General features: G+C 33.4%; 1 protein-coding gene across 10 annotated transcripts in view; it reads left to right on the top strand.

Moving 5' to 3' along the window:
* Positions 1-21,647, top strand: part of PRPF40A (pre-mRNA processing factor 40A) — a 59,815-nt gene extending 38,168 nt beyond the window's left edge. For 4 of the 10 annotated variants that reach the window (XM_087435216.1, XM_087435217.1, XM_014782417.2 and 1 more), the window contains 19 exons: positions 48-101; positions 1,703-1,727; positions 2,381-2,755; positions 4,914-5,022; positions 5,534-5,598; positions 5,970-6,134; positions 6,960-7,068; positions 7,927-8,077; positions 8,898-9,031; positions 13,850-13,964; positions 14,117-14,220; positions 14,318-14,434; positions 14,759-14,896; positions 15,205-15,300; positions 17,403-17,489; positions 17,574-17,670; positions 17,757-17,818; positions 18,764-18,895; positions 20,608-21,647. In XM_087435216.1, the coding sequence (XP_087291342.1) occupies positions 48-101; positions 1,703-1,727; positions 2,381-2,755; positions 4,914-5,022; positions 5,534-5,598; positions 5,970-6,134; positions 6,960-7,068; positions 7,927-8,077; positions 8,898-9,031; positions 13,850-13,964; positions 14,117-14,220; positions 14,318-14,434; positions 14,759-14,896; positions 15,205-15,300; positions 17,403-17,489; positions 17,574-17,670; positions 17,757-17,818; positions 18,764-18,895; positions 20,608-20,700 (2,228 nt within the window). In that variant the 3' untranslated portion in view covers positions 20,701-21,647. The remainder of the gene's footprint in view (positions 1-47; positions 102-1,702; positions 1,728-2,380; positions 2,756-4,913; positions 5,023-5,533; positions 5,599-5,969; positions 6,135-6,959; positions 7,069-7,926; positions 8,078-8,897; positions 9,032-13,849; positions 13,965-14,116; positions 14,221-14,317; positions 14,435-14,758; positions 14,897-15,204; positions 15,301-17,402; positions 17,490-17,573; positions 17,671-17,756; positions 17,819-18,763; positions 18,896-20,607) is intronic. The other 6 variants (XM_004423825.3, XM_004423826.3, XM_014782418.2 and 3 more) reach the window with 3 other exon arrangements.
* The last annotated feature ends 3,925 nt before the right edge of the window (positions 21,648-25,572 follow it).

Here is a 25,572-nt window from a genome sequence, read left to right as displayed (position 1 = left end):
ATAGATTTTAAATAGATTTTTATTTGATTTGATTCCACTGAAACTAGGATACCAGAATACCATTGTTGCTGGAAGTCTTATTACAAAATCAAACCTGCATGGTGAGCTGCTTTGATAATTCATTTTCTGTCGTTATTTAACATTTTTAGAGTTTGTCACTAATGTTCACTAACCATGATTGGATAAGTCTACAGTGAGAAATCTCTAATTTCTCCTGTCATTTAACGGTTATATTATAAATGAGCTTGTAACTTTTAAAGTTGCACTTTGATTTTTTTTTAAAAAAAAAACATCATTTACCATTGGAAAATTGAACAAGGATATCATGTACAATATTTCTAAATACAGCTGTGAGTGTTGGTGCATACATGGAATATGTGACTTAACCCATTTAGCAGATGGCAGAGAACCTTGAATCCTTATCAGTTGAAATTTTGTTAATATATTGTCAGACGGTACATTTAATGCTGATTTTATTTTAGCACAACATTGCAAAATAGCAAATATTTGTTATGGGAAAATTAAGGTAAACAAAATATCATGCCTCACTTACGAAGGGAGAATTTTTCAACATCCTCAACTATTCAGAATACCCCTGAAAATCTAGAAATACTTACTATCTAATATAAAACCAAAAGACTTACAATAGCAGAGATTACGAGTAAGAATTGAGAATTTACTTCTCTCACTTCTAATAGAATCTGGTGTCATAAACTATATCAGGTTAGAAGCAACAGATAGTAGGAGAATGGGCCTAATAAAAAAGTGTGCAATGTGGAGTGATGTCTGACAGGAAAGAGAGAATAAAAATTTCTTAGAGGCCTTGTGGTCTTAAATCTATTTGTGTCACCCTTATTAGCTTAGATCATCATTGTATCTGAAAAACATGTTAATTTATCTCAGTAGTGATAACCCCTTTAAAACATAATAAAGGGGTCAGCCAGCCTAAACAGATTTTCAGAAATGATTTCCTTTAAAGGGGGATAAGTTTTTTAAATATTTTCATAGATTTAAGTTTATATTATCACTTACATGGAGCACCTCATTCCCTAATGATGCTGAGTAAATGCGATATTTTTGTTACCCCTAAAGAAAAATTTAACTAGAATGAAAACTGAAATAATGAGTGTAAATTGTTAAAGCTTGATTTAAATGTCTATACTAGCATTGGCTAATAATGATATTGTAGATAGGTAGAGTCCCAGTTTATTCATGTAAGAAATATCAAGCTCATTTCTGATATAACCCTACTACAGATGGTGTGCATAACTATCTATCTACCTGTCAATGCTAGTATATATGTGCTGGAATTTCATAACATGAATTTGATTCCGTTTTGAATTTAATATCTTAAAAAGAAATCAAATAGGTTTATCCCTGGGGAAAATACTATTTTATTTCAGAACTATGCAGATACTTTCAGGGAATTTTTGCAGTAGCCAGCAGCCTTTGGGAAAGTAGCAGTGTGGGGAGAAGTTGTCCTAAAAACTGCTGTTGTTTAAATTTGTCTTCATTCTTTAATTGCTGCCCTGGAACTTGGGAGCAAGCATTTGCTCAGTAAAAGTGGTGATTTTTTTTTTTTTTTTTTAGGATGGTAAATTAAATCTTATTCTATGAAACTTTTCTTTATCTCCTTTAAAGTTTGTTTTCAGTGATTGTGTTAAAAAAATTATATGTAACTTTTCTTTTTTCTCTTTAATAGCAATGATAAAAGCTGAAGAAAGCAGGTAAGCAATTTTAGACATCAAAATGTATTTATGAATTTACAAATGTTACTATAACATCCTTGTTTTAACTGTCCGTGTAAATAATATTTAACATGTTAGGCCTGATGGTTTGATGACTTTGGAGGATTTGGGGCAGGAAGAAGGATATTTACTCAAGATACACAAATGGTGCTTTGGTGCTTTACTAGACAGTGATTATTTGAATTTGGACTGTATCCTTTAAGTATTAAGAGGAGTGTGTTAATAGAAAAGTTCAAAATTTGGTTTGTTAATCCTTCACTCAGGTTTTCCTTTTAATGGGTGAAATGGATTCAATTTAAAGTTCTTACAGAAATTTATGATATAGGTCAAATTTTATGGTGTAATACAATCTCATAGGGCATTTTGTAAATGAAAACAATTATTGGACTTTTGGAAATGCCGAGTGTTGTGTGAATGCCTATCATATGATAACAAATGCTAAATTAAAGTAATCCACTTTCATTATGTGGTTTTAATCTTTTGAATGGCTTAATGGTTTGGCAGCACTGCCTGTTTTGCCTTTTAATAGTTTCTCTTATTCATTTGATTTTATGATATTTAAAAACTAGCTTTATTTGGCTTTATGATTATTAGTAACGAAATGACCAGTTTTCTCTTTTTTAAATATATAGTAAGCAAGAAGAGTGCACCACAACATCAGCAGCCCCAGTTCCTACAACAGAAATTCCGACCACAATGAGCACCATGGCTGCTGCAGAAGCAGCAGCTGCGGTTGTTGCAGCAGCAGCCGCCGCCGCAGCAGCTGCTGCTGCAGCCAATGCCAGTGCTTCCACCTCTGCTTCTAATACTGTTGGTGGAACTGTTCCAGTTGTTCCTGAGCCTGAAGTTACTTCGATTGTTGCTACTGTTGTAGATAATGAAAACAGAGTAACAATTTCAACTGAAGAACAAGCACAACTTACTAGTACCCCTGCTGTTCAGGATCAAAGTGTTGAAGAATCCAGCAATACTGGAGAAGAAACATCTAAGCAGGAAACTGTAGCTGAGTAAGTTTAGTAACTTGTCTTCTGCAAATCAGTACCAGGCTTCATTAATACCAGAAATTGCCAGTTTAGTCAGTGGCCATTAAGTGTTTAAAAATTTTTTGATAATCAAAACATAAGCCTTTAGATGATGTATCATTTTTGAGACTGAATTTTTTGGGATCATACTATCAAACTGTTGCAAAACTAATCCACGGAAGTTTTAGGAAGCAGAGCTGGGGATAGGATGAGGCATAAATTTAAAGGAGTGCTAAAAACCTTAGTAATCAAGATATATCATATTGTGATGCAATGTTTTAAATCAAAATCAATGCAAAAAGTCCACGATTAATAAAATAAAATTTTAAATAAAGACAGGATTAGTACTGATTTTCTTTCTTTTGCCTCAGTCTCAAATGTGGCTCAGTACAGCACTGGAAGGAAGTGCTACAGTTTGATGTCGAACAAACAGATGGAAAAACCAAGTAGACCAAAATAAAGATAACACTTAGCAGGGTATAGGAAAACTGTTAGTGAGATTAAATTGGCACAACTTTTTAATAAGACAAAATAGCTGCACTTGTCAGTTTACAGTCAGCATGTACTTGTGTACCCTCTGATCTAGTAATAGTTCATATGGCTGTGTTTTATACAGCTATGAAAAGGAACCTTGAGCTATGTTTCTTAGACTTTAATAATGCTAACCATGATGTCAAGAGCCAAACGATCACTCATGCTTTCATCTTCATACTCCTTTTTGTAAACCTTTTGCTCATTTTTCTTATGTACATTTCCCAAAGTGGAAATAGCTTTATAATTTTCTCTGGTGTTTAGAAGTTTAAAAAGAAATCTATGTGGTATGTTTAAAGGCATAAAAGAGTAGTTGTTAATATGTTATTTATATCCTTCTGCCTTTTTTCTGGTTATTTAAAATTTGTGCATATATATATTTTAAAAATGCATATCAGAGACATCTTCCACAGGGCTAAAGATACTTACCCTATCATGTTGAATGATGGCCTATTAATTATTTTATTACTTACATATACATAAATTTAAGCATTCTTTTACTAAAAGACATTTAAGCTTTTTGGTATAACATTCTTTTACATCATTTAATACCTACTGTATTTTTTCCACAATTTGTTTTTCATAATTTTAATAGCAAACAATTGTTTCCTGCTTTTTTTCCCCGTATTTCCTTATTACAGTGCCGAAGTCATTGTAAGCTTTTGATTTTAATTACTGTAATACAGACCATTTACAGCTGTTAATTTTTGACTAGACTATTTACAATATTTTTGACATTTTTAAATAAATTTTCCAAAGTAACGTTACTTGATTCAGAGGATGTGAATATATTTGTATTTTTTTGTATGTATATTCCAGCACTCATAATTCAAACTCCAGAATTCATACTTACATTGGACTTAGTTTCTTTTGTTTTTGTTCTTTCTGCGTGCTTTTCTTTTTATATAGGGAGAAATGTTAGGATTCTACAACTTTTTCATTTCATAAAGACCCCCAAACAAGTACAATTGATAAATCTTGGATATGTTAAATTTTTTTTGTTTGAGATCACTGTTTAGCAAACTTTTTTATAAACTGCAAAAAGTCAGTACTTTTGTTTTTATGGGTCATAAAGTCTGTCTCAATGACTCAGTTCTGCTGTGGTAGCACACAATCAGCCATAAACAATATGTAAACTCACAAGCATGGCTGTGTTCCAGTAAAGCTGTATTTGCAGAAACAGGCAGTGGGCTGGATTTGGCCTGTGGGGTGTAGTGTGCCGACCCCAACTTAGATTGATCTCTACGTCATTTTTATATTTATGCGCACTTGCCCAAATCCTCAGTTATTAAGGTACTAAAATGAAGGTATTCAATAAGTTTTGTAAGCCATTTAAAAGTCTTAAGTTGTGGACTAGTGGAATTAGTGTTTTAGTGTAATTAAATATTTATTTTGGCCTTTGTGCAGGGTCTTAATAACTTAATGTTTCCAAAAGAACTATATATTACCTTTATTTCTTTATGTTCAGGTAAGAGTGTAGGGTTCATATAGGAGACTTTATTCTAAAATTGTCAAATTTTAGGTCAACATCAAACATAATAATTAAAACATTTTTTTAAATGAAGCAAATGTTTATTTAAATTATAAAAAACATGTTTAAATTTCCCTCTAGTTTTACTCCCAAAAAAGAAGAGGAGGAAAGCCAGCCAGCAAAAAAAACATACACTTGGAATACAAAGGAGGAGGCAAAGCAAGCATTTAAAGAATTATTGAAAGAAAAGGTATTTATATTACAGACTTTTATATATGTAAATGTATTATCTAGTAAATGAAGTTACTCTTTAATGCAATCAGTACCTTCGTGCCTTTATTGAAAATACTAATTTCATAAACTGAAAATGAACTACATTTGTCTTATTTTTTTTTGAAGAACATTTTTCTGAAACTGACTTTGAATAAAAAAAAATATTGTGTGTAAGGTACTACATAGCGCATTCCACCTCAGTGTTTAATATAAGATTTTTTGTTCACAGAAGTTATCTTTTATTCAGTAGTCTTAAGAAAAAGTATTCATGCTCTGTTTAAATTCAGTTTAAGTTTTCTTTTTAGTCTATAGGTATATTACCCAGATTTGCCTTTGCTTCAATAAGAAATTATTCTTTTAGACCTTTTTTCAAACTCCTGCAAAGGGAAGTGCTTGATGTTTGCAGTGAGTATTATACTTTGTTTCCTGTTGTATGACTTTTACTATGTTTTTGCAAAATTCTGATTTTTTTATTAAATGATTTTCAGAGGGTTCCATCCAACGCTTCATGGGAGCAAGCTATGAAAATGATCATTAATGATCCACGATATAGGTAATACTTCAGTTTTTTATTTACTTTTCACTTTGAGCATAGCCAGCCTAGCAAATTCAAAACTGTAAAATAGTATAACTTTTCACTCCCCTTGTCTTCTATTATTTTGAATAAAAATAAGAATAGAGTTGTTTTATGTCTGATAGGAATCCAAAAAGCCAAAAGGCTTGTCATATCATTTGAGCACCCTGCTACAGATGAAATTAGAATTATTTTTAAAGTAGAAATTACTTTCTGTAATCATTTATCTTTAATATCTTGCTGAAATTTTCTTAATTTATGAATAAAAGCAATTGTATTGTTTTTTCAAAGCACTAACATTTAATCATTCTGCCTTCATTCACTCTTATATGGTATTTTCTATTGTTCAGTGCTTTAGCAAAGTTGAGTGAAAAAAAGCAGGCCTTTAATGCTTATAAAGTCCAGACAGAGAAAGAAGAAAAAGAAGAAGCAAGATCAAAATACAAAGAGGCTAAGGAATCCTTTCAGCGTTTTCTTGAAAACCATGAGAAAATGACTTCCACAACCAGATACAAGTAAGATTTTTAGTGATACATGGTGTATGTTTACTGCACTATTATTGTGTCAGACTTTGCCAAATGCAGTAACTAATCCAAAGTAGATGCTTATTAAATAAAGCTAAATGATTGTGAATGTGGCAGTTTCATAAGGCACAAGGTAAATCAGTAGTTAAATGTGGAATTTTAACTTAGAGACTTATTGAGTTATATTAACTAGGAACTAGAACAAAAAGGAGAGAGATTTAATTATATAAGAATTGAAATTTTTGATATTTGTGGAATAGAAATAGGCTATTTTTATTAAGTATAGTATTCTGAAAACTTGCATTTATATAGCATTCTTCATTTTTAGAGAGCTTTATTATTTAAAATTGTGGGTAATTCAGTATTAACATTTTTGCAATAAGTGATTAAGTTCATTTTCCCTATGTGCTTTCTTAATTTTCCTCACTCTGCCGAAAGAGTTTTAGTGAAGGACTCTTCATTTCTTTAAATAGTCCTATTTTATGTGTTAACTAAATTTCTGACAGCTTTTTGAAGTCTATAATTTAGTTCCATGGGCAGTTTGGTAATCTCTGTAGCTACCCTAAGAAATAGAGATAGTCTTGACTACAAAACATTGCTCAGCTAGAATTATCGCCTCTATCTCTAAGGAAAAATGAAGGCCTAAGCTATTGTGTTCTTTTTCTTAATTATGCAAAAATTTTCCTTTATAATACAGTCATGAACTCAGAGTGCAAAAGAGTGTTCATTTGGTGGTTTTTAGTATAAAATTAAAATGGCTTAAAATTAATTTTTATTGTATAATATAGAGTAATATTTAATTTTTTTAACAAATAGAAAAGCAGAGCAAATGTTTGGAGAGATGGAAGTCTGGAATGCAATATCAGAACGTGATCGTCTTGAAATCTATGAAGATGTTTTATTCTTTCTTTCAAAAAAAGAAAAGGTATTATTCACTCATAGTTATTGGTATTTATGGATACAACAAGATGTTTCTTCATTCCGATTAGGAGTTACTTTATAACATGTCCGTTTCTGTTGGTTAGTTTACCCAGTTTATGTGGTACAGATCTATTTATTATAAGTTAGGTTTAAAAGTGGTTAGCTCCTGTAATAAGAAGTACTGATGTGGACATAGTAGGTACAGATTTATTCCACTGTGACTTGAATTATCATTAATTGGCTGTCTTATGCCCACTTTGAAAGATACTTTTTTTTAGCTAATTAGGTTTAAAAAGTACTCAGTATTTTTGCTTATGATGCATCTATTTATGATTCTTTTACAAGAAGGGCAGTAATATGTAATTGTTTCCACTAAAATGTACTTGTAGGATAGTGTTTTAAAACACCTCTTTTGCTCATGTCTATTTTATTATGCACTGTTATATATTATCCAGTCTTCAAGAGATTTATAGAAATGTGTTACTAACAAAAATTTGAATATAGCTAAAAGTGATTGAAGACCTTGGCATTTACACATTGTGTGATTTGTGTCCAGGAATCTTAGTTTTAGACCATGTCTATAATGCATAGTTGTGGGAAGAGAGATTTATGGAGTGGGAGTGGGGAGGGGCATGGTTTCCAGATTCCAGCTTTAGAAGAGAGGTGAAAAAATTGAAGGTAAGTACCAAGCCTAGCAGTTAGGCAAGAGCAGTGGAAAGGTAAATAGTGTTGATATTTAAAGTAAATGAGTCACATTTGAAATTTGGTCATCAGTTAGAATGTAAAGAAACCTTCACTAATTGCAGTTCAAATATTATATCTTCTTCGAACTTCAAAACGTGTGTTCATACTTTCGATTTAGGAGCAAGCAAAGCAGTTGCGTAAGAGAAACTGGGAAGCCTTAAAAAACATACTTGACAACATGGCTAACGTAACATACTCTACTACTTGGTCTGAAGCCCAGCAGTATCTGATGGATAATCCAACTTTTGCAGAAGATGAGGAATTACAGAGTAAGAATAATGACTAAATGAGAGAAACAGTTTTTTTAAAAAGTTGTCCAGCAGCAAAGATTTCTCACTCTTTTTATGAGATCACTAACTAAATTTTGCACGATTGTTTGTCCATGCCTGAAAAAATGTTTTTGTTTGTTTTCAAATAGAATATTTCTTTCTAATTAAGTTTTGTGATTCAGGACAAAATATTTTTCCAAAAATCTGAAGTTAGCTTTATCAGATAATCTTTGAAATATGTTTATCCTAGGTCAAAGTTGAAATTGTCCTTTGCTATTTATATATGACTTGGTAAGAACCAAATTAATTACCAGATTTTACTGACGCTGTCTTCTTGAGGTAATGGCTTTAGAGATTTGCAAAAAGCAGAAGTATTAGCATTATCTTACATTAACCTTCCCCAAGTTTTGTCTTTTTCCAACCTACCTAGTTGCTTTTTAAATCACAGCTTTCTTGATTACCCCTCTGAATACCATGCTTCAATAGGTTTGGGGTAGGGCCTGGAATTCTATACTTCGAAAATCTCCTTGAGTAATTCGGATATTACTGACAAATTTGGTCATAACAATTTTATTTTTACTATTTGTGTCATATGCATGATCTTTGTTTTATCCTCTGATTCAGGGTATCTTATACTTAATGAGATCTTGTATTTTTCCTTAAATGTGTCCTATTTAGATGATTAAAAGTCATATTGGAGTTTAAATACAAGTATTTTGGAAAGGTGAATTTGAAATTTGTAGAGAGTTAAGGTAAATAATTAAACTGCTTTCCTTACTGATACTTGACGTTTTAATTTTTTTTGACTGAAAAAAACTAGACATGGATAAAGAAGATGCATTAATTTGCTTTGAAGAACACATTCGAGCTTTAGAAAAGGAAGAAGAAGAAGAAAAACAAAAGAGTTTGCTCAGAGAAAGGAGACGACAGCGTAAAAACAGAGAATCTTTTCAGGTAATAAAAAAATATCTTTTCTAGCTTAATTTTGTAATATGGTTAATGAGCTTGAACAAAGATATAAACAATTTTGAGACACCTGAGTCCAGGTCATTAACTTATGCTTTGTGGAGGATTTGTACACATTTAACTCTCAAGTTATACAGTTAGTTATGAATCCACTTAAGGAAAGCAGCCATTTTAGGCTAGGGGAACATAGAAGGCTGTAGCAGATTTGGTATTTAAGGTGAGCACCGATAGATATGGTGTCAGTTGAGAAAGAGGAATAGCATGAGACTGAAACAAAATATGTGTGGTGAATCATTAGTACTAGTTCATTTTTAAGCTCTAGACATCTCTAGGGAATGCTGTGGTATAGTTTGGGGATGGGCCATAATTCTTGAAAGTTATACACAGGAGCTGAAATTACATATTTTTTATGTAGGCCAGTGGCTCATTTTCACCTCCAAATATCACTTTTATTCTTTCAGTAATGGAGAATACCATGGCACAATTAATTTTCGCATTTTATATTTCACCAGATTGTGCATTTCAATAATAATTATAATAATAATAACAGCACTAATTGATTTCTTACTGCTATACATTTTAAATTTATAATCTCTTAATTTTTATGACAGCCTTATCTTATAAGAGTAGGTACTATTTTTGTTATGTCCATTTGTATAGATAAGGAAATGGGCTTGGAGAGGTGAAGTAACTTGCCCAAATCAACTACTGAATAGCGGAGCCAGAATTTGAATCTATGCAGTCTTAATTACAGTCTCTACCATTGAACACTGTATTAAGAAAAATGCTAAGTTACGTATTGGCTTAAATAAGAATTTTATTTCTTGAAATAACAGTTGTATAGTCCAGGGTAGAGCACATTGCCATCCCCTAAGGCACTGGTTCTCAAAACTTAGCATACATCAGAATCACTTAGAGACCTTTTAAAAAACACCCTCGGGGCCGGCCCTGTGGCTTGGTGGTTAAGTGCGCGCGCTGCGATGCTGGCGGCCCGGGTTCGAATCCCGGGTGCGCATCGAGGCACCACTTCTCCGTTCATCGTGAGGCCGAGTCCCACATGCAGCAACTAGAAGGATGTGCAGCTACGACACACAACTATCCGCTGGGGCTTTGGGGGGAAAAATAAAATAAATAAAAATCTAAAAAAAAAAAAAAAAAAACACCCTCTCCACCATGCCAAAGATCACTAACCATCTTAAATGCCACAGCCAATTGCATTATTTCAGTCCGCATTGCATAAAAACTTAACTTTTGCTACTCTTGATGGGTTCCTTTATCTTAGTGGTTTCCCAAAGGATCATTTGGAGGATTGTTAAAACCACAGATTATTGAGCCTTGCCCCCAGAATTTGATTCAGTAGGTCTGGGGAGGGTTCTGAAAATCTGCATTTCTGATAAGTTTCCAGGTGATAGTGATGCTGCTGGCCTATACTTTGAAATAGGCTATTAGCCTTGTTTGCATGATTAGGGGTATGTTGTCCCCATGATCACATTTCAGCTTGGAAGAAGTTGAAAGGGCAGTTGTTTTAAAAGCCAGTGATGTAAAAGTCCTACTCCCCTCCTTCATATTGAGTTGCTGAAAATTTAGTCACATGGCCACAACTACCTACAAAGAAAGCTAAAACCCTAAATTCTAACTCAGCAGCCATGTGCCCACAAAGGGGAGAACAGATTTTTAGGAGGTCAATTAATACTCTTCTACAACCATTGAACTTTAATGTCTCTTAAGAAGGTTTTGCAATGGTTTACAATAAGGAGACCTGTGATAAAATAATAATACAATAAAAATAAATCTGGGTCACGGAAAATAGAATGAACAATGTCAATACTAGGACTGGAGAATGTGGAGGAGAAATCCTAATGTAAAGGCCACATGGGTCTTCTAGCTAAGCCTGAAATATGGCTTTAAATCAGATTGGTATGTATCTGGCATGGTTTCTGAGTACTATTAATATAACTGGTGTTAGCATGTTATATGGGTTTTGCTTCTGATATTCAGCTCAGTAATTTTCCTTTGCTTACTATATCACCTGTCAAAGGTATATTTAGAACTTCAGTAAAATGAAATAGAAGAATGACATTTAGAATAAAAGATCATGAATGGAAAGAACAGTCTCAGAGTAATAATGGTTATGATCTTGGCTGTCTTTTTATCGAGTACTCCTTTGCCAGTCAGGTAATAATTAATAATATTTGTCACATCGATGACAAGAAATCTGATTTTTTTTTAAGTCTTAAAACTGATATTTGATTTTATATCAAGAGTGGAAAGGAATGATCTAGAGGCCTTAAAGGGGAATCAGGGGAATGTGTAGTGTCTCAGAAGCCAAGATGGAATTTTTAGATAGAGCAGTGTTCCTCAAAACATTGTTCCTAGATGCATAGCACTGGTATCACCTGGGAAGTTATAGAAATGCAAATTCTCAAACCCCACAGCAGACCTACTGAATCAAATTCTGGGGTGGGGCCCAACAATCTGGTTTTTACCAGTCGTTCAGATGATTCTTTGAGATACCACTGAGATAGAATAACATACCAAAAGTAGCAAATGTTAGAATCTTTAGGAAATAAGACTGAAAGAATATGGTTAGGTGTAGCATTTAAGGTGTTCAGTAACTTTTGGCATGGTAGGGAAAGTTAAAGGGTTGCCAAATAGTTTAAAGGTATATGGAGGCAAAATTAGACCCTTCTCTCAGATATTTTGAGGATAAAGTAAAGCTCACGGTTAAGAGAAGGGCTTTTCTTGGGTAAGAAAACCAGTCAAGAGGGAGAGAATGAAAAAAGGATTGAACGATACGGGTATCTCCCATTAAACAAAATCTTCGAAGGTTTGGAATTCAAGCATGTATATGAATAGTGACATTATAAACAATATAGAAGGAGACAGAAGGAAGGAGATGAGGGAAAAGAAATATTATTGAATTGGCTCTGAGGCAGTGAGTGTTGTTCAACTTGGGATTTTGTTGATGGTCATGATTTGCGGGGGAAGGTGCTGCTGGCATTTAGCCAGTAGAGGTAAAGTAGGGTAGAAGCCAGAGGTGCTGCCAAACATCTTACAGTGTATAGGCCAATACCCTCCCCTCCAAAAAAGAGTTAAGTGGTCTAAGATGTCATTAGTGCCAAGGTTGGGAACCTCTCCTCTAAGGGAAGGAAAAATACCAGGCTCAGCAATCTTTGAAGCAGCTTGTTTTCCATAATGTAAAAGGCTAGGCTTCTCCTCCCTTCCCTAAAATAGGATTAGTAAATAGAGTAAGAAGCATACAATTTTAGCATAATGGTTTCCAAACCTGAATTCACCTCAGAGTCATCTGGTGATCTTTAAAAAGTAAAATTACAAATATCTGGATTTCAATCTATATATATTTCTTTTAAAAAGTTTCAGGTGATTCTAATTTTTACTCAGGTTCAGGATTCACTATTGAAACTGATTCAATCTCAAAATTCTATGACTTGATCAGATCTTAGCAACCTGGAAGTAAAACAAACACTAGCAAAGCAGGTCTGATAAAGTGGAGTAGATTCTAAGATCCTAGAGACCATTATTGAAGATGGTTTCTAAAGCTATTTTAGGGACTGAAAAGAGGGAGCATGTGAGGAACCTGGTGATCACACAGCAGGGGTGGGTTAAGAGAGGATTCCATTTATGTTGAAGGGTAAGGAGAAAAGGACAAATACTAAATTTGAGAAAAGAATTTTGGAAATGTAAGACTGTGTGGACATGCTTATTGTTTGAAGAGAAGTGGAGTTATAGGTGTCTAATGTTATTCAGGGCAGTACTATGCAATAAAAATTTGTATGCCACATACATGATTTTAATTTCTCATTAATTTTAGGAATTTTTTATTCACTCAGTATATCCAAATATTATCATTTTAACATGCAATCGATATTTTTTTGTAATAAATTTTCAAAATTCATTATGTGATATATACTGATGGCACATCTCAGTTCACACTAGCCAGCCAATTCGTGTACTTAGAAGCTACATTTGACCAGTGGCTACCATATTGAATGATGTAGGTATAGGAATTTTAAGAGCAGAATTTGGGGCCATAGTTCTTTAGGGACATTTGTTTGTAGGATTAAACTCCCTAAAAATTTGGGGAAGCAGGAAATGTGGAAATTGCTGAGTACTAGTGTCCCAATATGTTGCCCTAAAAGTCAGCAAATAGTAAAAAGGGATAAAAAAGAGAAATTGGAATAAGTATATAAAGATTTAGATTTAAGGTATAATAGTAATATGAAAGAAAGGAAATAGGTTTTGAAATCAGAGATGGGGTTTAGTCCTCCTTCCCCAAACTACTATTACATATCACTTTGGTAAAATTATATATTCTCCTCTTAGAGGCCCACATTTGTTAAGAAAATTAAATAAAAAATTAAAACACCCAGAACACGTAAAGCTCTATGTTTAAAAACAGAAAGTATATTTTACAGAAAATATACATACACGTTCTTTAGCCTCATCGTTTGGGATAGATAATATCCAGTGTTTTAACTTTTACCTTTATATATTTTTTTAAACTGGAAATGATGTTCCATTTTAAGAGATAGTAAACTGAAGCCTAGAAAGATACGTAGCTTTTCAAAGGTCCTTTACTCTGAAGTGCAAAATACTTTCTCGCCTAAAAGCATATTTTACTTTCATCAAAGAGCAAATGTTCATTGCACGTAATCATATTAGGATAACATTGGTAGAAGAGTTTTAAATATTGCTGTTTTTAACATGTGTTTTCATGTTACACTAGTATTTCTAATGTCCTTAAAAACTTGTCAGTTATAATGAGATTTTCTTTTTTTCCCCCAGATATTTTTAGATGAACTGCATGAACATGGACAACTGCATTCTATGTCATCTTGGATGGAATTGTATCCAACAATTAGTTCTGACATTAGATTCACTAATATGCTTGGTCAGCCGGGTGAGATTCTTTACTAATTTAGTTATGATAGTAGTTGGAATGTGCCAGAGGGGAACGTGGTTGTGTTGGGGGATGGGGGCTGCTTTATTTTGTTTTACAAACAAAAAAGTCATTGCAGCTCTTTGGTTAGAGCTAGCTTTTGACTTCTTTAGTTTTTTCATTAGGATCAACTGCACTTGACCTTTTCAAGTTTTATGTTGAGGATCTTAAAGCACGTTACCATGATGAGAAGAAAATAATAAAAGACATTCTGAAGGTAAATAGTATACTTACTGTTAACTCTCTGTTGTATATTTTAGAAGCTGATACTGTGTTCCTTTGATTTATATGTTAACAAGAATTCTGTTTTTTAGGATAAAGGATTTGTAGTTGAAGTAAATACCACTTTTGAAGATTTTGTGGCAATAATTAGTTCAACTAAAAGATCAACTACATTAGATGCTGGAAATATTAAGTTGGCTTTCAACAGTGTAAGTTATCATCTTTAATTATAAACAACTAGTTTAATAGTACAGTTTTTAATATATTTAGCCAAGAGTACTTAAGTTGTAGGCTACTGAAATAAGGGAATATGAGTAGGATTTTACAGAGTAGTAGACAGTCTTTTGGGGTAAGATAAAATGTATTTAGATGATAGGTTGATGTTAAGCTTTCTTTGCTCAAATTAACTAGTGTTATAAATTGGCCCTTAAGTATTTTAAATGATAGGAAAATACTTAAGAATAATGAAGTATTTCAGCTAACAAAAATTATAATTGTACTATTATAACTGATTAAATATGATTTTCTAACAGTTACTAGAAAAGGCAGAAGCCCGTGAACGTGAAAGAGAAAAAGAGGAGGCTCGGAAGATGAAGCGAAAAGAATCTGCATTTAAGAGTATGTTGAAACAAGCTACTCCTCCAATAGAATTGGATGCTGTTTGGGAAGATGTATGTATACTTGTAAAATTTTTCTAATGAACTGTTTCCTTTACAATTGAAGATAATTCCTTTTCCATTTTAGAGCCATAAAAACAAGCTGAAGTTATTTGTAGAGTATATTACATATAGTGAGATTAAAAGTATAAAGTCAGCATTTAGGACTACTTGTTAAAAATTGTTTGGACTTTAGAGGAAGGGAAATAATAGACTTGAGGGGACCAGGCTGTAAGAGTTTTCACTTGCTGTTATGATTTCTTTGTCACATTGGCATACTTCTGTTGGTATTCATATATTTATTCCATATCTGAATTTTTCAGATCCGGGAGAGATTTGTAAAAGAGCCAGCATTTGAGGACATAACTCTAGAGTCTGAAAGAAAACGAATATTTAAAGATTTTATGCATGTGCTTGAGGTAATTTTAGTATTCTCATAACTGGCAGAAATATAAAATATATGAAAATATAAACAAAATTTGACGAATTGAGAAGGATCAAAATATGTTTCTTAAATTGCGCTGCTTTTATACAAATGTAGTTAGCTGGGATGGTTAGGGAATGGTTTTTTCTATAGAAACTGCTCTTAAGTGAAACAGCTAAGCTTGTATGGGAGTATAATGATTTGTTTACAGAGACTTCATTTTTGTTACATATTTTTACAGTGTTTTAGATATTTAGCAATTTAGCAGCCACATGGACTAACGAGTAAACCTAAAGAAAACTTAAAATCTTGTAAAGCAGATAGAAAATGGCTTTTAAGCACGTTTCAAATACTACACTACATTAGATGTATTGAAAACTCGGGGCTTCTGAAAGATAATGGAGTAAGTAGTAAATTTTGGTTAAAACAAGTAATGATAAAATTGCAAGTTACTCCATTAGCTGAATAAGGGTATTTTGATGAAAATTTCAGGTAGACATTTGTATGTGGTAAATATGCTAACTTGACCAATAATTATTGAATAATATTTGGTTCCTGTGTGGGCCAGGAGCTGTGCTAATTGTTTTATAGATATTACATATATGAACTTAATCCTTATAACAACCCTGTGAAGTTACAAATGAGCAAACTGAGGCAAAGAGAAATAAAGTAATTTGCAAACCCAGCTGTTGGATTCTAAGGTCTGTGCTTTTAGCAAGTAGGCTGTGCTGCCAGTTATAGACAAACTAATACTTTAAAACAAGCTAAAAGCTGGGACATACTTAATATAGTGTTGCATGGTCATTGGGCATAGCAGGTCCCTTAACTGACCGTTGACTATTTCGTTGGATTTATCGTTCTTGATGAATATCATTGTTGACAACTGTTTGCTCTGTTAATATATACCCACACGTACCCAATATTGTTTCCTAGCTGCCTCTAGATCTAGTCCTGTTGGCCTCTAGATCTTTTCTACTCAAAGTGTGTTTCAGACCAGCAACATCTGCATTACCTGAGAGCTTCTTAGAAATGCAGAGCCTCAGGCCTCATCCTGCATCAGAATCATCATTTTAACAAGATTCTCAAGCACTAGAATGTACATAATTTTGAGAAGCTCTGCTCTAGGTAGTATCTTAACATTTTCCCCCAAATCAAGAATCGCCAACAAGATTCTTTAGTGATCTGTGATGGGGGTAAAGTGGTGAAGTCATAACTGGAGTTAAAGATGTTAGCATAGGGAAGGGCTGAACACATTAGAATAGGTTTTGAATCCCAATAATCTGGGCCTTGAAATAGAAAAGGAAGAAGAGTTAGCATTTAGTGACATAAAGAATGAGAGTCCTGAGCCAGATTTTCCATTTCCACTTGTAAACTGAAGCAGAATTTATTTTCAAAGCCATAGCTGTGATTAGGGGCAAGGAGCTTTTACTGTAGTGTTTACCCTTTCCTACTATCCTGATAATTGTTTTAATAAAAGAGTTAAAATCCACAGACAGCATTTCCTTTTTGATTTCATGTGGGGTTAGAGTTAGATTGCCTTCCAGTGTCTTAAGTTTGACTAGGAAGGGAATGCTCCTTGGATGAAAAGAAAGAGGAGGAGATTTTGCATTTATTTTGAGACCAACCTCGTTTATCTTAGTTGAAGGATGGCTGTGAGGTAGTTCTTTATCTTGGTACCAGGCCTAGCTCACTAAGCAAAGCCAGATTCATCAGAAAAACTATGTCTGAATTTAATTGTATTTCATTGTTTTTGAAAGCAGTATGACTGTTCTGCAGATTATACCTTTCTGGAGTGTATGAATTGTCCCTACCAACACACATCATTCTCATTCCTATAAAAAGTACTTTATTAATATTTTTTACATTGTTGTGTTTCGAGTCTAAATGAGTAGGTATAGGATGGTTAAAAAGGAACAGAAGAGAACATTTTAAGTGATGATAATTCTTTGCACAGTTTCAAGAGAGTACATCCTAGATATGCAAAATGAATGGAATTTTACTTTAAAGACTTATTTGTATAGCTTTTAAAAATTATTTATGATCTGCTGTCTAAAGTAAATGTAAACTTTTGAAATTTTTTTTCTTTTGCTCTTGTAGCATGAATGTCAACATCATCATTCAAAGAACAAGAAACATTCTAAAAAATCTAAAAAACATCACAGGAAACGTTCCCGCTCTCGATCGGTAAGGAAGTTTATTAGATGGCATCATAGGTGTATTGAAATATTTGTTAGCATCATTATGAATTAAATTATTTGTATTGTTTAGGGATCAGATTCAGATGATGATGACAGCCATTCAAAGAAAAAAAGGCAGCGATCAGATTCCCGCTCTGCTTCAGAACATTCTTCTAGTGCTGAGTCTGGTAAGCATATCTTTTTACTTGATTAAAATCATTGACACTTGGATATCCTCAAATTCTGACACTTTTTTTCTTTTCATTCTTCTTAGAGAGAAGCTATAAGAAGTCAAAAAAACATAAGAAGAAAAGCAAGAAGAGGAGACATAAATCTGTAAGCAAACTTTTAGTTTTTACACTGCACCTAGGCTTCTGCCCTTAAACTTCCTCAGTGGCAGTAGAACCTTTTTCTGTCCAATCCTGTGCAGTCCAACACAGTTCAGGTGGGCACTTAAACTCAAGATTTTTATAGTTCTTCATCTTAATCTTCCATTAAAATCTTTTGTTGAGGTTTGAAAAAGAAAAATAAGATTTCCACTGTGGTTTTTAAAGTAGTTGCAGAGAAAGACCCATGCGTGTATGTCTGTATGTATGTATGTACGTGTATATATATAGCTCTTGTTGAGAGCTACAAGTTTAAATGTTTAAACAACTCCTTCCTCCACTCTTAGTTCTTGGTCTTAGGTACACGTCAAGATAACACTTAAGGAGCTTTTTCAAAATGTAAGGGCCTGGGTGTCACAACAGACATGTTAAATGGGACTTTTACATGCTACTCACTTGCATTTGTGCATATCTAATGAAAGACTGCTTTTTTAGGCACAGACATTACATTGTAAATAATTCCTGCTTCTCAGTAGCAATTCTGAGGAAAGAATTTTATTATACAGCTGTCAACCTGTGATTAAGCTAACCGCAGCATCCTATATGCATATTCAAATAAATCAGTATTTTATTGGGTTGGTGGAAAATGTAATAGGTTTCTACATTTACATAATAGATATAATCCAATCTTAAGTGTACCTTTGTCCCTAATTTAATGAAGCTAAAAGAGTGGCATAGTACCATATCAGAATGTCATCTTTCCTGATGGAAAGACCCAATTCCTCCCATGAATCTTGGAAATATTATAGAGTCTTTGTTGTTAACAGCTCAAATTTCACCACTTGCAGATCACGCACCCCTTTATATGTAGATGTTCTTAAATATTAACTATATAGGGATTTTTAAAAATAGGATGGTGTCTTCATCAAAATGTTAACAATTTTTGTTTATACAGGACTCTCCAGAGTCAGATGCTGAACGAGAGAAGGATAAAAAAGAAAAAGACCGGGAAAGTGAAAAAGACAGAACTAGACAAAGATCAGAATCAAAACACAAATCACCTAAGAAAAAGACTGGAAAGGATTCTGTAAGTATTTAGAATTCTTTCATACCTGGATTTTCAAAACACAGAAGTGGATACTGTGGTTAAACTTTAATGGTGTTTAGAGAATAGACTTCTTTCAGGTCTGCTACCATTGAAGAAAACAGTGAAAATTCAGTTCACACAAAATAGTTTAACTTATGTGGTCATGAATGACCTGATTTGAGTGTCCTAAATTTTATATTCCTTAAAAAAACAACATAGCGGGGGCCAGCCCGGTTGCGCATTGGTTAAGTGCGCATGCTCTGCTTCAGTGGCATGGGGTTTGCAGGTTCATGGCTTGTCAAGCCATGCTGTGGCGGCATCCCATATAAAATAGAGGAAGATGGGCACAGATGTTAGCCCAGGGCCAGTCTTCCTCAGCAATAAAGAGGAGGATTGGCAGATGTTAGCACAGGGCTGATCTTCCTCGCAAAAAAACAGAAAACAAAGAGACAAACAAGCAGACAGCATTTCCAAAAAAAAAAAAAAGGAACAACGTAGCATTCCATAACTATTGTTTTAACCCACTAAGAAAGCACCTGATGTTCTGCTTTGTACATTCTCATTACAAGTGCCACTGGGCATTTTCTACCTAATTTTTTAAGGAATATAAAATTTAAGAGACTCAAGTGGGTTCTCCCTCTAGATATCCACAGTTGTCATTGTTACTAAATCCAGTTTCAAAAGGTAACATTCCAGTAACTTTTAGAAATAATCATTGCGGGGAAGGGGTGAGGACAAATAGATAGGAGGAGACTACAAGCCAAAGTTAATATTTTAATATCAAGTTACATAATTAGTCTTTAGATTCCCATATACACATGTGTGTGTATATATTTATGAATGACAGAGCACAATAACCCAAGCCTTCTTAGCCTTGCCATTCCTTCCATAAATGCTATGGGCTTAGCAAGGGTAATGCCTCTGAATCACCAGTGGACAGTTTAAACTATGTAGATAAACCCTGATGCTCCCTCTGGATATTCTGATTCAGTCGGTATAGGGAGGAAGTGTTTTAAAAACTGCACTGGTGAGTCTGATGCACATCCTTGGTGAAGAATGCATATTTTCTGGATACTTATTAGCAGCTTAACAGTTTCTTCCTTATAGTAGGTTAAATGAAATGCCTGAAGGGAGGGAGGATAAGTGAACTATCCACTTTTCAAAGGTGGTTTCTCACAGATAATGCAGTATTACTTCTATTTTTGGAATTTGTTTTTTCAGCCTAAGTCCTCTTCATAAATGTTAAATGTTTGTTTATCTGGGCACAATAGTATGCTTAAAGCATAATACTTTCTGTAATATAAAACACTTAATAGGACAACCTAGAATCTGCAAAATTAGCAAGGAATATAGTGCCTAGGAAATGAACGCTGCCCGGCTTCCATTAAATGGAAACAAGATGTTTCATATTCATGTGTGTAAGAGGAAGGAACAGAATCGGTAGGTACCATTCTCCCTGATGTACATATTAATGTAAAGTGAAAGTAGCACCATGTAAAAGTCTCTTGAGTTTAGTATCTCCCCTAATATAACCAAGGAGTATTTAGTTAGCAACACACTGATAGGCTTTTGGGAAAGAGGTCAGTCTTGAAACTCTGTGATGTGTTTGTTTCTGTGGATGAGAATCTATATAGATTTTGGATCATTTTTCAAAGATTCATTATTACATAACCTTTTGACATCAAATGTAATTGTGTTCAATGTCTTTTCAGGGTAATTGGGATACTTCTGGCAGTGAACTGAGTGAAGGGGAATTGGAAAAGCGCAGAAGGACCCTTTTGGAGCAACTGGATGATGATCAATAAATTATACCAAATATATGTTTACAGTATGATTTAAAGTCTAATTCAGACCAGGGACTCTATTTTAAGTTCAATTGAAATAACACTGGGTTTTAATTATATCACAGAAAAAGAAAGTGCATTTAAGTATTGTTATTGTGGACTTTATAAAAGCAAAGGAAATTGAAAATAACTTTTGATTCTGTATCAAGAATCATATTTTCATACGGTCATAACTGTTTCTGTGACCCTTTCATAGGGCACTGCAGGATGGATTAAAGGTGGCAATTTACTGATAACTGCAGATGTCTCTTTGTTCTAAAGTCTAAGTCATGAGATGATTTGATTTACTTTATAGAAGTTGGATTTTGAAGATATAATGAAAATTTTTTTGATATCTAGTAGTACAAAAAAAAGCACCAGCAACTGATAAAACTGCTTTTTTGTGCACTACCCAACTGGTTAAAGCCAATATGATCTTTTATGGTGAACTCAAAAATAGGTATTCTTAATGGAGATCTGGTAGACCCTTAACTGTAGTGGTGCTAATGAGCACTACTATAATAAAGCCACCATTATTTTTTATGAAACATCCGAATACATTTTAAAAAGGCTATTGTGAGGGCATTATTTTGAGGTGATGTTTAAAAAGTTAACATCAAATCAAATTGTAAATTAGTTTAAATATATTGCCTTAAGGACCTACTAAAGAATGTGCCACCGAACTTTAAGTGATAGTTGCAATATCCTTGTCTAAAACAAAAATCAATGTTGACTTAAACATTTTCTTTAACAGTTGTCTTTTTTTTTCTTTAAATCCAGTCTTTCTCTTGCTTTTTTTTCATTGAGGAGGTCTTTTACCTTCCGTACTCACTGAGAAGTATTGACTTCGTGGTACACATTCTAAAGCATTTCTGATTTGAATATTTTTGTACATTTTTATCAATTATTAAACCTTCTCTTCTAGTGTGTACTAGTATTTATTTCTACTTAAACTGCTCAGCTCTAAAAAAAAAATTATATGATCACTTAAAGATACTAAGTCCCTGAAATTTTGCTTCATCTTACCCACATAGCTAGGTTACTTTCCTTTCCGAATATTTAAAGATATTGTAAATCACTGCATTTGAGGCCCCCATATTTGTTTTTGATCTATGAATTTCCTACAGAATTCTTTAGAGGCGCAATGGTTTGAAGCTAGAATACTCTTTACATGCTAACTTTTGAAGGTTGGTAATGTAATAATTTATACTATTTTTTCTTCAGTGCAGGAGATTTTCTTTAAGTAAATAAGTAATTTTAGCACATAGTCTTTGGTATTATCTATCTTAGGTATTTTTTTATTTTGGACACTTTGAGTGACCCTATTTCAAGTTGGGATTTAGAAGAACAAAAAGTTCCTTTTATTTTTCCTTCACCATCCTAATTTGAAGTGGGACTGACCAGGACGACTCTTTCCCATCTCTGCTCCCTGTATTTCAATTAAATGTAGCATCCACTGTTGAAAGTCTCAAAGTGGGGAGGGGAGGGTGGATTGTTTCTAAACTTCTCTCTGCCAAGTCATTTTTTTTGGTGTGAAATATGACAGGATCTGGTAGAAAGTGAGAATCTCTATCTTTAGAAAATACGAAGTAATCAAGTTGCCTGTGTGAGGTTAGTCTCCTATTATACATTAGAACCAAAACATATAACAATTTTGGCAACATGGAGTTGCCTAGACTTAATTTCAGAGGTCCCACTGTAATAATATTAATGTTGCTAATCATGTCAAACACTTGAGCCACGGAAGTCAGTGGTACAATCTTGAAAATATGCATATGATACTGGCAGAAATACTAGTGATGTTTCACAAGAGAATTTAGAATCTGTAATACTTTGTTTTAATTACTTCCATGAATGATGATTTTTCTTAAGTACAACTTTAAAGTTTTGATTTTTCTATTTAAATAAAAAGCTATTGATGTGTTTTAGACTGTCCTCAAAATACATTTCTGTATTTCTTATAGAGATACTGGCTTATCACAACTTCATATCCCTACAAGACAATACAAATTCAAGTTTCCTTGTATTTCACCCATGAAAATTATTTGACCTAGAAACAAAACTAGTGAACAATCTGCAACTCAAAATACAACATCCTTGTTTATAAAAGGTGTAATCGAAGTGACTATAATCCTTGTCTACCTTTGATGATCCCATCAAATAAGATTTAGTTCCTAGAAAGATACTGTATAGTCTGAAGGTACAGGTGATGGGAAAATTTTGTTAAAGCCGGAGTTGTATGTGAATACTTTTAACCTATTAGATTAGGTTTCTAACTCTTCAGTCTGGTAAAAGCTGAAATGTCTTGGAATATTAGTTCTATTAGAGTTGAACAGATATGTTCAAACAGGAAAGCATGTTTGTTTTCAGATAAGGAGAATTTGTACTTTTCAATTAAGCCTTAGACTCTTGGATAAATTTCGAAAGTTTACCTTCCCTCATCATTAATATTGAGTTAGTTATTGGATTAAATTCACTAATAAGTTTAATATACTTAGTAGTCAAAATCAGAACCTCAAATATTTGATGTTATTTTCTCCTGATCGATAAATTCCTATGTGGGAAAACTGGATTTGTATGACAAGTATGAAGAATACAAAAATACTTTTTATGCCTTATCATTTGAAAATGATCAAAGTACCACAACTATTTCATCTTTTGACTTTTGCTAATTGGGCCTCATTTTATACAACTATAAAATGAAAAGATTAGCCTAAAGTAAGGCAATCTTAATTCATACTGGCAAAATGAAGAGGAAATTGTAAAAACTGAAACATCTGTGTACCTTTTTCTGGAAAGAAGGTCCATAGCTTTCATTCAGTTACCAAAGGACCTGCATCCTGTGTTATGAAACATTTGCCTAGATGATCCTGGTTTTCTGCCAGCATTAATGGTCAGTTGAGTGCTGACTAGGCAGCCACTTATATTTTTGCATCCAAAAAGGGGGTAGTCCCTTTATATAAAGTTTTTTTTTAAAGCTTAGATGCTTAAGAGAGAGAACGGTTTCTAATCTAATAGTACCCAGGGAAGAGTGATGAATGCTTTTTTTTTTTTAAGTTTATAGGCTATTTAAGTGTATTATGTAATTTAAATGGAAATTGCAAAACTAAAGAACTATAAACATTTCTAAAAGCAAAATGAGGCAAAGCACATTACATCTTAAATCGGAGACTTTTTCTTTTCCCTTAGGATTGTCTCTCTCCAAATACCAGGTAGAATGTTAATTCTTTTACATTCTCTAGGTAAAGCTGCACTCATTTTACATAAAGGAAAAGCAAAATAATGAGTAATTTTATAATATCTATTACAATAGGCTTATAATCTCATTCTGTGGTTCTGGTAATGGCATATACCAGTCCAATAAGTCTTTCTTACCTTCCTTATTCTTACCTTGATCTTAAGTTTTTTAATTGTTTTGACTTAAGTGGTGGTCAAGTTCTTTGGGGGCAGGAATTTGCGTTTCATTCACTGCTATTTCCTGTGGATAGTGCCCGGCACATAGTAGGCATTTAGTGAATATAAAATATTAGTCGACAGATGTACTCATCCAGCATCCATGGTACCCATCATCTGTATTAAAGGGCTTGAAAAAGCATCATTGCAATAAATCATACTAACCCACGACTAAAGCCACATACATAATTGAAGTGCACTTAAGTTTTAGTGATTGTACTGTTACTTTAGAAACATCCAAAAGCTTGTTAGTGAGAACATAATTTCCATGTAGTTTTTGAGTAGGAAAGGAAATCCCTTGTGATTTGAAACATACCTTCTTTCATATCGTATTCATAAATTAATATTGTAGTTTAAAAGTAGTAACTTTTATTTGAGCTAACATTTAGCTAGATCCGAGTTGGTCTTTAAAAGCCCTAATGGACACAATAGCAAAATTCCTATTTAAATTGTAAACTCAGAACTAATCATTTCAGGCTCTTTTTGACAAAGGGGTGAATAATGGTGACATTAAGGTGATTTAGGGTGAGGAAGGAAGTGAGAAGATTTTGCTCGTTACCCACACACTCCCCCAGTCCTCCATTTTATTTAGCTTGTCTACCTGGCCTAGTCCTTAATTGCATATTTTTTATGCTTTTTTAAACATGCTATATAAAAACTGCTTGTGACTGACTCAATAGGATCTAGTTCAAGGCCATCTAATTGTTAGTGATTGGTAATTGACTGTTAATTTGATGGTAATTGCCCTAGGTGTAAGGTAGATGTTTGCATTTCAGGGGAACTGGCTAACCCCACCCCACCCCCCACCCCACCCGTTTTCAGTCCGACTATGAATGAGTGGCTGCCTAATCAGATCAGATTCAAACTAAGCCATTTCTTGATGCCCTTCTTTTATGCTGTTCCTCGGAGTTTCTAAATGTGCTATTTATAAACATCTTTTTTTTGGTCCTTCCTGCAAACTTTTTTGGTAGGTGTTGGTTTCTTGCCTACCTCTACAACTGAAGACTTGTTCTGAAAGGTGAGTAATAGGGGAACAAGATTTCTATTTTCTGTGTTTGTAATTACAAGGTTTTTTCTTCTGTTTATATATTGTTCTGATGTAAAGAACCTCATAGTTATATAAAATTAAGACCTTTTGTAAATAAATATAATTTATTAGAAAAAATGGCATCTTTTACGTAAATAAATTGGATTTGTGTCCATTTTTTCCTTTAAGCACCCCTTATATGCAGCAGTTACTGTGCTGAGATGCTAGATTGCCACATTGTTTTCTCAGTATAATACTTTCTTTTCTCCATAAAAAGTTAGATTAAAAAAAAGTATATAACATTTCTTCATGCATTTGTTTCTTCAAATTTTTTCTGGAAATAGATGGGGTATTAGTTTTAAAAGAAATGGAAA

Source organism: Ceratotherium simum, chromosome 9, assembly GCF_057802395.1.
Source record: "Ceratotherium simum simum isolate JZ-2026a chromosome 9, ASM5780239v1, whole genome shotgun sequence".
NCBI lineage: Eukaryota > Metazoa > Chordata > Mammalia > Perissodactyla > Rhinocerotidae > Ceratotherium > Ceratotherium simum.
This window is presented reverse-complemented; position numbering and strand designations above follow the sequence as displayed.